General features: G+C 47.5%; 1 protein-coding gene across 1 annotated transcript in view; it reads left to right on the top strand.

The window, feature by feature from the left end:
• Positions 1 to 16,284, top strand: part of LOC148506064 (serine/threonine-protein kinase Nek11-like) — a 341,598-nt gene that overhangs the window by 228,552 nt on the left and 96,762 nt on the right. Inside the window, exon 10 of the mRNA XM_088447334.1 lies at positions 12,003 to 12,075. Within this exon, the coding sequence (XP_088303460.1) occupies positions 12,003 to 12,075 (73 nt within the window). The remainder of the gene's footprint in view (positions 1 to 12,002; positions 12,076 to 16,284) is intronic.

The following is a 16,284-nucleotide window of genomic DNA, read 5'->3' as shown; positions in this document are numbered from 1 at the left end:
CATATTTTGGTCGGGATCGGCAAATCAGGGAAATCCAACATGTTAGATTTCACTGATGACCCAACCTCGGCATCCTGGGATTGGGGAATTGCCCAAATCATACTTGCCTACACTCCCAGAAGTCGCGGGAGGCTAACGAATTTTCGGGTAGCCTCCCGCACCCCCGGTGTAGGCAAACATCCCGTATCCTGCCCACTTCCCAGTGAAGCAGCAGGATGGGGAGACTTAATGGGGAATTTGCGGGTCCACGAGGAGGGGTTATTTAGCCCCGCACCCTCATCGAGGACTTGTGAATCGTGGTATTTCCCTATATAGGGACGGGGGGTAATTACGTCACCAGTCCGGCCCCGTCCCCCGAACCGGCTTTCAGGAGGGCTGCTCCCGGAAAGCATTCTCAGGAAGTCGATGAGTGTGGCCCCAATACATTTACTTCAATGTCCAACATGCTGCAACACTAGGACCCACCCCTTTATTTATATAAACTTTAAAAAAAAATTGTCTCAAAATCATAGACTGTTTAGGGGTATATTTACTAAAGTGAGAGTTTTTAGAAATTGAGATGTTGCCCATAGCAACCAATCAGATTCTACTTAACATTTAACTAGCACCTTCTATATATAATAGCTAGAATCTGATTGGTTGCTATGGGCAACAAATTCACTTCTAAAAAAACTCTCACTTTAGTAAATTCGCCCCCTAGTCTCAATTGCATATAAATTAATCATGACTGAGTGGACATCAGATCTATCTTTTACACATGTCACTTTCCTGTCTGAATGTTTTTATTACATTGCTCCAACTAGAAGGTGCAAAACTTGTCCCATTAAAATAACAGGCCTGGCCTACACCACCTCTGAGCAGACAGAAAATGCCAGTGCTGTGCCTGTGTGCCCAATGTAACACTGGTAATCTAGATGCCCCTCTTATACACTTCCCGCCCGCTCATTGCAATAATCCCATCCTGCAAAACAAACTCTTGTTTTTCTGCTTTGGTGCAAAACTAGGTTATTTCTGCAGCTAATCTGTACTTCTCAAGGTGACTACTCACAGCCTACAGGCTGTCTGTGTACAGAGCAACTTTTCTGTCTGCATTACATCACAGCTGTGCATGCCACATCCATACTTGTCACCAACCACTGGCACTAAACGAAGGAAGCCCTAATTGTTCAGTCTCTAACACCAAAACAGAATTTGCAGGTCTGTAAAGGGGCAAACATGTCAGCAGCAAAACTGGGCTACAGCCAAATATGTTAGAGTTCTCTCCTTTGAAATGAAGCTTGTTATGTTTATTAAACTGATTTGTGTGCTTATATTAATCCCATACTTGCCTACTTTTGAAAAAGCATTTCAGGGAGATTGTGAAAGCAGCACCTGTGAGCGTGGCGGTAAAGTGGATGTGTCCTGCTACATCTGAGAGGCGTGTCCTAACATTTACTTACATCCAAATGTAAATGAGCACCAAAGCATACTTGCCAACTCTGCCCAATTGTCAGGGAGCAGGGCCATAGGGAGGGAGGTGCGGCCGGTGCCTCCGCACAAGGCGGAATCCTCTAAGGTCACCGGCCACACACTTCCCGATTCAGAAGGTCTGCAGGAACAGACCTCCTGCAGTGGTGCGCGGCGCACCAAGAACGCCGGCGGAGGTTCCCGTCTGCCCTCCACCTCCTGGAAGGAAAGGCATGCGCTCAGGGGGAGTGGAGCGGCAGTTTTGCACAGGGCTCACTGCCGTCCAGATACGGCGCTGTCAGGGAGACTCCCTGAAATAGCAGCAATCTCCCTGACTCCCTGAAGAGTCTAGCGATCTCCCTGATTGCACCTTACCCCATTAGGAAGCTGTTATATTAATAAAAAAACAGATACAGGTTGAGTCTCCCATATCCAAATATTCCGAAATACGGAATATTCTGAAATACGGAATATTTTTAGAATATTGAATATTTAGCTATATTGAGGGAAAATGATTACTACTTATTTTTTATATTAATATTGTTTTGTTGTTTCCTACCAGCCGGACGCTGCTGTACTATATTAAAATAAGGCACTTCCTTTTTATTTGATTTTTTATATTTGAAATTTTATTATTGCTTATGAGTTCACAAGCGCTTTAAATGAGATATTTCTTTACTGTCAAATGCGTTATTGTGTTTCATCTGTATGTAATTTATGTGATATACACCTTTATTAAAATATTTTGTTTTTTATTTATTATTCCTTTATTATAATAAATTGGCATTTACTTTTGATATTCTGTTGATTATTATTGCCATTGGGTAATCCTTAAAGCGCAGTATAATTTTTACTTATCTCACTGCGAAAATATGCTGATGATTGCAATCGCTATGCCGTTGCAGCCAAACATAAGGACGCCCACTTTACCATACACACATCCGTAATACTTTGCAAGTTTTGAAACCATCGGTAACATCATGTATATCCTTAAACATATACTATAGTGGTGGAGTTTGGGAGCCTCTGTACTAGTCTATAGACATGCCTTATTTTCTGAATTTGAGATGTCTTTAGTGCATATGAATATATTACAGGCTCCTGACCAGAGTCACAATCTGCTTCTGCCACTTCATGGATAATAACTGGAGCAATTTTGCAAATGTGTCCAACTACTGTTCTCTCTGAAACTATCCTGATGCTGACTGGTTTAACACTGGAGTAAGTGATGTTCCTGTGCGGTAACTCTCGCCTGTATTCACCTGTTTCCTAGATTTGCGCAGCATTGGCGATTTCGCTGGAGATAGGGGTACTCATTACCGCCTCATTCTCCAGCAAAACCTGAAGCCATTTTATCAAATGCTTTATTTTCATAAAGTAATTTATTCTATTCTGTAATTCACCTAATTATTATTATTGTTGTTTTAAATTTAGTAATTAGATAGTTGTAAACATTTTATTTAAATATCTATTTATTTTAAGGAGTGGGGTCAGTTTAAGTAAGGCTTCCGGTTCCACTGCGTAAGTGACGCATGCACAGAACCAGCATCAATACTAGCTGGCGAAGTGGTAATACCATATCACTCAGCTGCTTCAGCTACATTTTAATGATAAATTGCAGCGATAAGCGACGACAGAAAAATCATTATCATCGACACATATTGATCCATTTCTTTCGGAAATTAATCTGCTTTCCCCTTATGTGTTTGTTTGGGATTCTGAGCTAATAAGATTGTGGTGCGTGTTTTTGTTTTCCTTTGTGAAGTTGCCGATAGCCGTAATTCCCCGTGTGTTCAGCATCTCATGTCTTCTCCTGGGTCAAAGCGCTGACAGCGGCCTGGAAGATTTATTGAGATACTTTCTCTGCTACTCCTTACGAATATATTGCAAAGGGACTCGCTCTCTGGCAATAAAGTCTCCGGTATAATTGGGATATATAAGATTGTAACCTTCTTCCCACTAGCAAGTGAGCAGGTAAAAGCCTCCCTTAGGTTGTTTCTTCTGTATTTCAGAAATCCAAGCCCTGGATCAAGTTCCCATTCTATACTCTTTTTGGGGCCAGTTCACAGTGCCACGCAAGCCGGCCGCAATTACACTCTCCCTGCGTGTATGGCACCAAGGGGCATGCACTGAGGTGCACGCAGTGTCGATGCCGCCCATGTTTGCAGTCCGAGCATGCGTCCGAGTTGCACTGCTCATGTGTCTAGATGGTTACTGCAGAGAGGCACAGAAAGGCAATGCCAGTGGGTGTTTCTGGGTGGTAATAGGGGGTAACTAGCCAAGCGCAGGCATGTCGCGGTCAGCGACTGCGTCTTTTGCCGCAGTTGCACTGGCTGCCATGCACAGATGGAGATTCTGTGCCTCCATAGGGCAGTCTCCGTTGGTGCGTCTTAATACGTACTGTGACAGCTGAGCACTGCAGCTGGTGGGCATCTCTGTACGGACTCCATTGGCTGCGGCGTTAGCGCAAAGATGCACTTGTGCTGCGGAAAAACACACAGTTGCGGCTGCAATAGCGTGCACTTCTGAATCAGGTCCTAAATGTGGATATTCGCTCCTATGCAGAGTTGTACACATCTATGCACCCACAATGTCCCCATCCATCTACTTGTTCAAGATAGCCCTATACCTGGTGCAAGACGCATTTCTCAGTATGCACAGCTCTACATAGCCAACAATTCCAAATACGCACCCCCACATACGAACATCATGTTACCACGCCATTACCAGTGTGCCGAGAGTTGGGGGGGTAGCAATTATCCAGACCGGGCCTCAATAGAGGCCCGAGATTACAAGGAGGTTGTAGCCCCTGCTATGCCCTGGCCATTCCCCCACTATACTGTGGCCATGCTACTTGGATCAACATATGTATTTAAGAGAACTAAGACACACAGAGGTGTAGCTGTGCCCCCTCCTATGTCCATGTCAACACCTCAGCCCACCGGGAGTCTCAGCGGCTCTGCCCATACGCCACAAGTGGAGTTGCGACTGAAATTCGCATGACTTGGAATTGCTAATACTTGTTTGTGTTAAACTACAGATCTTACGCAGTGCGAAAAATCAGACAATCCTTCAGCAAAATGTGCAGCTCTGCATAAGCCCCTCTGTGAGAATGTTCTTAGCAATATATGTTTTCCCAGGGCCGGTGCAAGGTTTCAGGGCGCCCTAGGCAATGGTTCACAATGCCGCCCCTGTTTTCCCCCAAACCCTCCGCCCAGCTCACAAAAACATACACAGTGCCCTAATAATATTTACATGACCTGAATTAAAGGGAGGATTCCCCCTGCAGTGCCCCCAGTAGTAAGGGCCCCTGTAGTGCCCCCAGTTGTAATGCCCTTCTAGAGCGCCCAGTAGTAATGCTCCCTGCAGTGCCCCCAGTAGTAATGCTCCCTGCAATGTCCCCATTAGTAATGCCCTTGTAGTGCCCCCAGTAGTAATGCTCTCTGAAGTTCCCCCAGTAGTAATGCTCCCTGCACTGCCCCCCAGTAGTAATGTTCCCTGCAGTGCCCCCAGTAGTAATGTTCCCTGCAGTGCCCCCAGTAGTAATGCCCTTGTAGTGCCCCCAGTAGTAATGCTCCCTGCAGTGCCCCCAGTAGTAATGTTCCCTGCAGTGCCCCCAGTAGTAATGCCCTTGTAGTACACCCAGTAGTAATGCTCCCTGCAGTGAACCAGTAGTAAGTGCCCCCAGTAGTAAGGGCCCCTGTAGTGCCCCCAGTTGTAGTGCTCCCAATAGTGCCCCCATATGATGCCCCCAGTAGTAAGGCCCCTGTAGTGCCCCCAGTAGTAAGCCCGCTGTAGTGCCCCCATATGATGCCCCCTGCAGTAAGCCACCCCCCCCCGCACACACACACACCAAACAAAATAAAAATACTTACCTTAAACCCCGCTCCAGTGCCTGCTGCCGTTCCCGGCGCCCGCTCCTCGGAACTATGGGAGTGACGTCACCCCCATAGTGCACTGCGGGACCCGGAAGCCGGAGCTCAGGAGTGAGCTGCCACTGGCGCCAGAGGGGGGAGGAGAGAGGAGCCAGGCGCCTGCTGGTAACACAGCGGGCGCCCGGCAAATGGAGGGTGCAGGGGGTGCGATTGCTATTGCGTGATCGCACCCCCTGCGCCCTCCGTAGTTAGGGCGGACACAGAAGCGCCCTCCAGTGGCTGGCACCCCTAGGTAGCTGCCTACGCTTGCCTAGTGGAAGCTCCGGTCCTGCTGTTTTCCCCTAGACTGTATAGTTGAAGGCAGCATACTGTAGACTAAAGGCGCTTAGTTCCCCATTTTGTTTTTTAGTTTTGGGACGCTCGTAACGCATCACTTGTAATCAACTTATTGCATACACCACGTATTCCTGACGCTGATTTGAGATGTGATATTACTGTGCCTGTTGCTACATTGCTATTAAGTTCTCCAGTAATGCAGACCCTCCAACATGACCCATTCCATTAGGAACAAAATACTCTGCTCCTGGACCTCCCTCTTAATTTATGATTGTCTCATCAATTACTTAGTTCAACACAGGTGACTGCAATCATACATTATGTGGGAAATCCAGGAGCAGAGGACCTCATTTAGACATGCTCGCCAAGGCGCGATCGTTCGCTTCGACCGATTTTCGCCTATCTGCGTATGCGTATAATTCGCAGTGCGCGTGCACAAGCCATTCGTTGCGATCTGATTTTGGTTGCTCGTAAGCCACTATCAGGTTGCTGCTTTGAGTAACAGATAGTGCTGTTTGTGGGTGGTAACAGGGGAAGGTGCTTGTGAACGGGGAAGTGGATGTGCGAACGCAGGTGTGTCAGGCCACCAAAACGCTGTTTAAAGGGCGTGCATAATTAGCAAAGTAGCGTCATTGTACACGTCACCTCCATGTATTTGAGGCAGCACTGATTGCTGTGCTTGTGGCAGGTTAAGGCAACCCCAAGGGCTGCGAGCAGCTCCGATGGCTCACGATGGTCCCGATTAATCCTTCATTTCCCGGAGATGACGTGTGTTGCGAGTGGCAAGGGGGCGTCTTCATACACTTGCAAGCGCACTTTGCCGGAGCTCGCTAAAACATAGTGGGCGCCCTTACGTGACGCAGTGCGAGCACTTCATTTAAATAACCTGCCCTTTTGCCAGTGAGCGACTGCAACTTGCGAGCGGGTCTGAATGAGCTCCAGAGTGTTTTGTACCTAATGGAATGGGTCATGTTGGAGGGAAGAAGACTAATGTATGACCTGAATCTCTGTCCCCTAGTCAGTGCTGTTTCCAGATGGCCAGGATGTATTTTTGTAAATATTTCACTGCATATGTCAGCAGGGCCGGATTGAGGGCCACATGGGCCTGGAGCTGAATATGATCAAGGGCCTATTATGAGAAGCAGATGATGTGTGATCAGTGCTGTGTGGTGTGGCCAGAGCCACATGGGCATGTACACCCTCTATAATCTCAGCCCCAATGTCTCCATAATTATGTAAAAGAAAAAAAATGCTTTATTGTGTGAAGTAAATAGAAATACAATTTTACTACTTAGGATTTATGGCTGATCGTGTGGAGAGCAGATGGTCAGTCAACATCCTGCTGTCATGATGATGGGCCTAATTTTATTTGGAGGCCTGGAGCTGTAGCTCCATCCGCCCCATTGTTAATCTGGCCCTGTATGTCAGGAATCACATTCCTTCACCCTAAATCCTGCACCCATTTGACTCTGAGTAATAGTACTGCACGTGCCAATAGTGAGTGATTATAATGGAATGCTCTTTGCCATGCATTTCGATAACTGCTTCTGATTACATTGTCTCTCCCCATCATAATTCTGTAGTCTTGGTTGTTCTGCATACTCTTTTTGTAGAACATATTTGTTAATGTGCCAGGTAACACAATTTACCTGCATGCCTGTGTCAAGTTTAGTATATGCTCTGTAGCCACATTAGCCTGCAGTACTCTCCATCCTTCTTTCTCTCCCATTATCAATGGCCCCTATATATACAGCATAATTGCCAAAATGTCTGTTCTCTCTCCCTTCCAGGAGATCCTGGAGGAGCGGTCTAGAGTGTAATTGCAGTAGGTGTGGTGGCGCGATTCATGTCATCATAGCTCCGCCCTCCCAGCTATGCAGTGCCGCAGGACATGGTGTCGTGCAGCAGGGGGCGTGCAATGTGGCAAATTATGTTATTAAGCCCTGCCACTGCCTGCTTTACTAGGAAGTGGGCGAAATGAGTGATGACGTTCTGTACTTCCGGGAGTCTGGGACAACTCCACAAAATGTGTGAGTCTCTCTCAGACATTCTGGGGAGAGTAGGCAAGTAGGATGTTCACAGTACTTATTTGCACTGCATCAATCTGTGTGTGTCTAGTACCAGCCCTGAATTCTGCACAGCAAAATGTACCTGTTTGCCACTAGTGTGACCTGATTGTGTTTGTGCTGTGTTACTTTCATGGAAATGCTTATGCCCACAATATCTACTGTGTGTTCTTTCTGCCGAGTTGGGTAGAGGATCCCGGCGGTCAGAATACAGACAGCGGCATCCCGACAGTCAGAATCTCGACACCCAAAGGTAAGTACCTCTACCCTAACCCTCCCACTAACCCACCTTTCCCGCAGCCTAACCCTAATCCTCCTTCCCGGCAGCCTAACCCGAATCCTCCCTCCCAGCAGCCTAACCCTAACCTCTCCTCCTGCACCCTAACCCTTCCTCCCCACAGCCTAACCCTAACCCTCACTCCCCACATCCTAACCCTAACCTCTCCTGCAGCCTAATCCTAACCCTCCCTTCTCGCAGCCTAACCCTATCCCTCCCTCCCCACAGCCTAACCCTAACCTCTCCACCTGCAGCCTAACTCTAACCTCTCCTCCTGCACCCTAACCCTTCCTCCCCACAGCCTAACCCTAACCCTCACTCCCCACAGCCTAACCCTAACCTCTCCTCCTGCAGCCTAACTCTAACCTCTCCTCCTGCAGCCTAATCCTAACCCTCCCTTCTCGCAGCCTAACACTAACCTCTCTTCCTGCAGCCTAACACTAACCTCTCCTCCTGCAGCCTAACCCTAACCCTCCCGGCAGCCTAACCCTAACCCTCCCTCCCCACAGCCTAACCCTAACCTCTCCACCTGCAGCCTAACTCTAACCTCTCCTCCTGCAGCCTAATCCTAACCGTCCCTTCTCGCAGCCTAAGCCTAACCTCTCCTCCTGCAGCCTAACTCTAACCTCTCCTCCTGCAGCCTAACCCTAACCCTCCCGGCAGCCTAACCCTCCCTCCCGGCAGCCTAACCCTAACCTCTCCTCCTGCAGCCTAACCCGTCCTCCCCACAGCCTAACCCTAACCCTCACTCCCCACAGCCTAACCTCTCCTCCAGCAGCCTAACTCTAACCTCTCCTTCTGCAGCCTAACCCTCCCTCCCCACAGCCTAACCCTAACCTCTCCTCCAGCAGCCTAACTCTAACCTCTCCTTCTGCAGCCTAACCCTCCCTCCCCACAGCCTAACCCTCCCTCCCCACAGCCTAACCCTAACCTCTCCTCCTGCAGCCTAACTCTAACCTCTCCTCCTGCAGCCTAACTCTAACCTCTCCTCCTGCAGCCTAACTCTAACCCTCCCGGCAGCCTAACCGTAACCTCTCCTGCAGCCATAACCCTAACCCTCTCCTCCTTGCAGCCTAATCCTCCCTCCTTGCAGCCTAACCCTCCCTCCCTGCACCCTAACCCTCCCTGCAGCCTAACCCTCCCTCCCTGCAGCCTAACCCTAACCAGGGGCGTATCTATAATGGGTGCAGGGTGTGCGGTGCACACCCTGCACCCATATTAACTTACCTCTCTGATGTCCAACGCCGGTGTCTCAAAACAAGGGAAAATTGCTCAAAACAAGGGAAAATTGCAACTGCGGCCATTTTTCCAGTGTTTTGCACATGTGCAGTGAGGAAATCGCCGGGAAAATGGCGGCCGTGCCATTTCCCCAACGATCTGCGCATGCGCAGTAGACTCTGGGCACATTCTAGTGCCCAGAGTCTACTGATGCTGCGGTGGCCGGCTAGTCACAGCAGTCGGCTGCCGGCCGCAGGGTAGAGAGGAAGGGGCCCCAGACAGGGAATGCACACGGGCCCCTTCCTCTCTTAAGACACTCCTGACCCTAATCCTCCCTCCCTGCAGCCTAATCCTCCCCTCCCACAGCCTATCTGTAACCCTCCCCCTAATGCCTAACCCTCATACTTACCCGCAGGGTCACAGGCGCAGGGATGCTGGTGCCGGCATTCTCACCTCTTTGGGGATTCCAGCACCAGGATGCTGAGCGCCGGCATTCTGTGCACTGGGATTCCAACCACATCCCCTTTCTGCCTTGTCCCTCTGTATTTGTCTTCTTACTGCGTACTGAGGACCTAACTCACAGATGTAATTCAATTCAATTCGATCTCCGATGTTTACGGATCTGCGCATGTGAAGATCTGTTTTTGCCATGTTGCTCGCAGTGCCCCAAAAGCCACAGCCTAATTGCCATGCTGCATGTTTTCTAGGTGTGCGGAAGCCGGAGGTTGAGCCTTTGGATGCAGCTGCACTGGCCCCGGCGGCGTGATTTCACAGGACATCCTGAGTAACCGGAGGGTTACCCAGATGTCCGATGGGCACACAGTTCATCGACAAAGATGCGGCGCCTGTGCCATAGCGCACATCTCTGATTCGGGACCTGAGTGCTTATCTGCGTGCTTCCCACAACAACGTGCACTTCATAAGCAGCATCCTACAGCACTTTCATATTGACTTTTGATGCTTCAAAGGTTCTCCCAATTTCTAATGCTCTCTAGGTTGAGTACATCTAGAAGTAGCTTTTCCTGCAACTCTTTGAGTTTATTATTAATATGCAATTTCTAGTCGTATCATCTGTGTCTTTGAACATGCAGTGCTGTGTGATCAGTTTTAGCTCTACAGACTTATCCAACTTGTGATGTCCACATGAATCAGCTTGTGCTGTATCAGAGCATTGTAGGGATTGCCATAGGTTGTAAATTTGTCTATTAATGTCTTTTTCTCTTTGTCGTCTGCAGACATCTCTGCACTAGCACAACATCACCAGTACAGTATTCTGTACACCTAGGGTCGGACTGGCCCACAGGGGTGGTAACCCCCGGTGGGCCCCACTGCCTGAGGGCCCACTCCCTCCTCTAGGGATCAGGTTCCAGACTGTGCACTTGAATTATACTGCACATGACTATTGTGTATTTTCAATGCACCACTGTTATTCATCTGGTACATTATCATACATTCACTAGCAGTATTTAAAGGGACCCAAACCCACTCTGGAGGCTGGCTACACCCATAAGTATGGTCCCCTATCACTGCTTTCCCCCGGTGGGCTCTTCATGCCCCAGTCTGACATTGTGTACACCCTTTGTGCCATATGATTATAAATACGTTGTCTTCCTTACCTCCCATCTTTTTAAGTTGGAGAATCAGGATAAATGTGCATGAATCGCTTTAAGAGGGGGTGTGTTCTCCTAGTCTCTTTCAGGGAGGCAGAGAGGGAGGCACTAATTGCCCTGGCTTGTCTGAGCCAACTGTTGAGGAGGAAAAATGCCCCCTTGGTGGTACACACAAGCAGTGGCATAACAGTACGGCAGTGCGCCCTGTGCCGCCCACTGAACGCATTATGTCATAACGTTTCGCCGAGGGGGAGAGGTCACTAGCATCGGGAAGTACAGCACTGTACAGCTGCAGTGTGCATGCCTGGAGCATCCATAGGACGCTGCAGCTGGCACTTCACCAACGATACTGGCTTCAGGGTGATGTTCCAGACACTCTGCTAGCCAGATGCAGGGGCTGTGGGGCAGTGATGGTGCCGCCCACAGGGCTCTGTGCTCTGTGTGCAGGCACCGCTTGCACGCCCCTAGGTACGGCCCAGGTCACATGCAATGCCGATGCGGTTCCTGCAGTTGAGTGATTATTTGTAACTGCGCATACGTGAAAAGTTTTGAAAGCCCCAACGATGCAACCCAAACAGTATATATAAGCATGCACATATATATATATATTATTTATAGATGTTACATTCATGCACTCTGCATACACATCAGCCAGTATTTAAAAATCTCTAACTTTTGTAAAAAACAAAACACTCACTTAAGTGTTTGTTACTTTTAGATTTTTACAACTACATTCTTAGTTTGCAATAAACCATATACTATGTGTTAGAAAACATTAGATCTGTTAACCCCACCACTAATAATTATTGTCAGGAGGGAGAACCTTGGTGTGGTTTCTATAGAAACAAACCCAGCACCCATGTTCATCCATGTCCCTGCTCTACCAGGTAATCGGCCCCCTAATAGAGTAACAATGTCAAATTTGAACGCACAATCTGGGACCTGTTATTAGAGGTGAAGGACCTGGGACCCACCGGGGGTTTCCCCTATACCCCTGTAGGCCAGTCTGACCATGACGAGACAAAGTAGTTAGTCATAAAAAATATCAGGTGCCACCATTCTGGCCAGCATGTTTGTGCTGATTGTGCAGAAGCGAGTACAGGTAGGCACAGAAGAGCCTGTGAGCTGAGGATTTGGATGGATATAAATTAGCCTTACCGTCTCTCTTTCGCAGGAGAGCAGTTGATCGTGTGTACCAGGAAAACCAGCAGAAACTGGAACAGAACAGGAAATATGTAGCTAATGAGGTGAGTGCACACCCACTAATGTCAGCGGGTGGTCAGACAGTGGTAGAGTTAATGACATATTACGCAATTAAAATGCTAGATTCCTCATGAGCGCCAACATGTCATATTTGATCCTCTCGCATAATTATCCTGAATGTGGTGCCTTCAGTGTAGCAAAGGATTCTGGGCCTTGATATTTAGCTGAGGAATCAGCACTGTGCCATTAAAACATGTTATCCTTTATGAAAAACAAGTTAATTCATTCATTTAACGCCAATCTGTGATTTTTTTTTCCATTCCATCCTGACACCGATTAATATATACTAATACAGTGGGGGAAAGAACATCACCATCCTGCTGAGATACAAAACGATAAATAATGAAAATATACGTCCCCTAGGTATACACAACAGTGCCGTAACATATTAAACAGTTTACTGTAGAGACGTTTTGTTGCTACAGTATGTAATGTCACAGCGGCGCACAGCTCCGCTGGAAGATGTATTATTGCAATACTTTACAGTACCAGTCATGTTTATTTCACTAGTACTGATTTATATGAACATATTTCAGATTAACAGATCACAGAGCAATTTATTTTACATTAACACTATGCCTACTATCACATTTGGCCAATCTTCTTCACTATATATTAAGTATATTGGTTTCATGGCACAAAGGGCCTGATCCAGTACGGATCGCAACTGCGATTGCAATAGTGATTACGCACGCAGTCTCACTGCGATAGTATGCTAATCCTCTGCGATCGCTATGCCGTCGCAGCACAACATAAGGACGCCCACCTTACCTTACACACATCCGTAATACTTTGCAAGTCTGCGAAACCATCGGTAACATTGAGCACCATCGCAGCCTCACGCACACTTGCACAAGCTCTGACCTTACTCAGGAATTGCTAACTTCATCGCACGCAGTGAAAGCTGAAGCTGCGTAGGGCATCGCAGTAGCTCATTGATGCACACCCCTGTAACAGTGTTCAAACGCACTGGCACACCTGGATTTCTCAGACCACCCCGTGTCACCACAACCAAACGGTACTTCTTGTCTGTTACTCTGCGATGGGTCTGTGTAGTTACTGCGATCGCAGTCCCGATTGCAGTGCAGTCTTTGCACACTGCGATGCATACGCACGCCCATAACGCAACAATCGGCCGATTGCATGGGTAATCGCAGTTGCGATCGCTGCTGAATCAGGCCCAAAATCAGGTGCCGCAAGTGTGTCTTAACTGAGCACATGGGACCCAATCAAAGTAGTTGGATTATGTGACAAATGTATCATTGTAGGCTCATGTCTAATGCATTCGTCCAGATAGCCTGCATTTTATAAAAACACCTCAATCATTCACTGCACAGCTGTGTCCACCACGTATTATTATTATTGTTTATTTATACTAAGGCTCCAACATATTATGTAGCTTAGTACATTGATGGGATCATGATACACATAAATAACATACAATGACATGAAATAGAAGGTAAGGATCGCCCTGCCCCAATGGTGTTTCTATAATGGGTACAGGGTGTGTAGTGCACACGGGCTCCTAGGTTCCCCCCCATTTATTCTGCTGGAGGAGGTGGTAGATGTTATCTGCCAGAGCCTTTGCTATTTTCTGTGCATGCGTCATCTTCCTGAAAATATTGCTGTGGGACCTTCCTAGGTGTTAATACACCTCTGCCCAACAGACGTTACAATCTAAGAGATGTGGGGAATAGCTGTTACTATCTGTGCAGCTATTAGTGGTGTGATACGGTGGGAGAGACAGGGGTAGATAGAGACATATGAACCAGTTGCTGTAGAACTATCAAGATAAGCAGCTGCTAGCATCCATGACTGTTCTGAACACCATTTATCTGAGCTGCACATCCTTTCTTCTGGTTCTGGAAAAGGCCTCCATTAATGTGCTAGACAGATATTCCTGAGGCCACCTGCCAGCCTGGGGTAACTCGGTGCCCGGTATTTTCTTTTGGCATCATGATAAAAGCTGCAGAGCCAGGACCCAGCTGCAGCTGCTTCCATGAATACTGCAGAGGTCACCAAAAGAGGAAAAGAGATAACAGTTGTACAGTACTCTTTGGGTCCTCCAAATGAACAGAGCTGGTATTCCTGTTGAGCTTGAAAGCTTTGGTGTGAGAAACTCCACTGTGCCACTTTTTAGCTGATTTATATTTGTGAGATTAGTTTATTATTTGCTCATCCTGGAGGAGAGCCCTTTTCCCAAAGTAGGTACAGTCCTCCAGTCACAGGATTTACAATAGCAATAATATTAAATGCACAACCAGATGTATTTTGCAGTTAATATCATTGCGGTTTAATATCACAAGTCCAGAACTGCCATAAATTGCTTCGTAAATATATCCCTCTGTGAGCCTGATTCAGGCCCAATGGTCTGCATACAAGTCTGTTGGCAGGGGACTGCACATGCGCATGACCCATTCCGCACATGTGCAGATCGGGTCTTGCCGGAACGCTCGCAGTGCCCCCTTAGCCGTAGCAAGATTGACATGCTTTGGCCGTTTTTGGGCGGTGCGTTGGCTGTGAATCGATGTCACCCCCATTTTGTAGATGTGTTGAGGCCAGGGTCTACATCTTCTGACACAGATTTCCTGGCCCAGGCTGAGCACTTCCGGCGGGGCAACTGTTCCTGCAGCTACACATGTATATTCATACACCTAGCCTGAATGTGCCATATGGCTTCACGTGCCCGGCGAGACTAAGCCACTGCGATAGGTGTAGAATAGAAATTTTTTTACATTGAAGACGCAGTGAAACGCCACTCACAGGCGCCAGACTGCAACTTTAACTGCACAGGAATTAGATTTATAAACATACAAAGTCACAGATGAAGCAGAACAGAACTTGGGGTGAGAGAAAGCCGTGGCCGCTGCATCGCCGTACTTCGTAAACAGATTGAGACTCATTCGCACACAGATGTACAAAAGTGACTGCTGACCTCTCTATGGTGTCATTATGACAAATGTTTAGCATATATAAACCTGCCTCTAGGCACCTATCTATGTTGTACCGTGTGGCGATAGATGTCCGGACGCTCTGCCACGTTTATCGATTCCTGTACATTTTCCTAAATTTAGTGTCTTATTTGCATCATAGCCACATACAAAGCAGCTTCCAGTGTCCTAGGTACTTAGAACTATTTTCTGCTTACTTATTCGTATCTGTCCTCAATCTTTTGCCTTTTTGCACAGGTTAATGTGTGAGTCGTACACAGCAGCTGCATGTAGTGTCATTGCCAGTCTCCAGGGTACCCATGCACTGTAATTTTGTTGCACTAGTACCTTGTAAAAGAGTCTCTGGGTGGAGGCGTGAGTACAGGAGTATGAAGACACATCAGTAACTGCCCTCTTCTTGCCCAACTCCTGAGTCGATAACGCCTTTATCTGAAACAAATCCTCCTCTGCTTCATTTAGATTTACTGCTGTTTTCTATGACTGACTTCTGCAAGAGTCACACTCAAATTCTGCACTGCAATATGCACTGTCTACCTCCAGGTGTAACTGCAATATGCACTGTCTACCTCCATGTCTAACTGCAATATGCACTGTCTACCTTCAGGTGTAACTGCAATATGCACTGTCTACCTCCAGGTCTAACTGCAATATGCACTGTCTACCTCCAGGTGTAACTGCAATATGCACTGTCTACCTCCAGGTGTAACTGCAATATGCACTGTCTACCTCCATGTCTAACTGCAATATTCACTGTCTACCTTCAGGTGTAACTGCAATATGCACTGCCTACCTCCAGGTGTAGCTGCAGTATGCACTGTCTACCTCCATGTCTAACTGCAATATGCACTGTCTACCTCCATGTCTAACTGCAATATGCACTGTCTACCTCCATGTCTAACTGCAATATTCACTGTCTACCTCCATGTCTAACTGCAATATTCACTGTCTACCTTCAGGTGTAACTGCAATATGCACTGTCTACCTCCAGGTGTAACTGCACTATGCACTGTCTACCTCTAGGTGTAACTGCAATATGCAATGTCTACCTCCATGTCTAACTGCAATATGCACTGTCTACCTCCATGTCTAACTGCAATATGCACTGTCTACCTCCATGTCTAACTGCAATATTCACTGTCTACCTTCAGGTGTAACTGCAATATGCACTGCCTACCTCCAGGTGTAACTGCAATATGCACTGTCTACCTCCAGGTGTAACTGCAATATGCACTGTCTACCTCC

The sequence above is a fragment of the Taudactylus pleione genome, unplaced genomic scaffold, assembly GCF_031769625.1.
Source record: "Taudactylus pleione unplaced genomic scaffold, aTauple2 ptg000430l, whole genome shotgun sequence".
Taxonomy (NCBI): Eukaryota; Metazoa; Chordata; class Amphibia; order Anura; family Myobatrachidae; genus Taudactylus; species Taudactylus pleione.
Note: the sequence above shows the minus strand (reverse complement) of the source record. Positions and strands in the feature narration are given on the sequence as shown.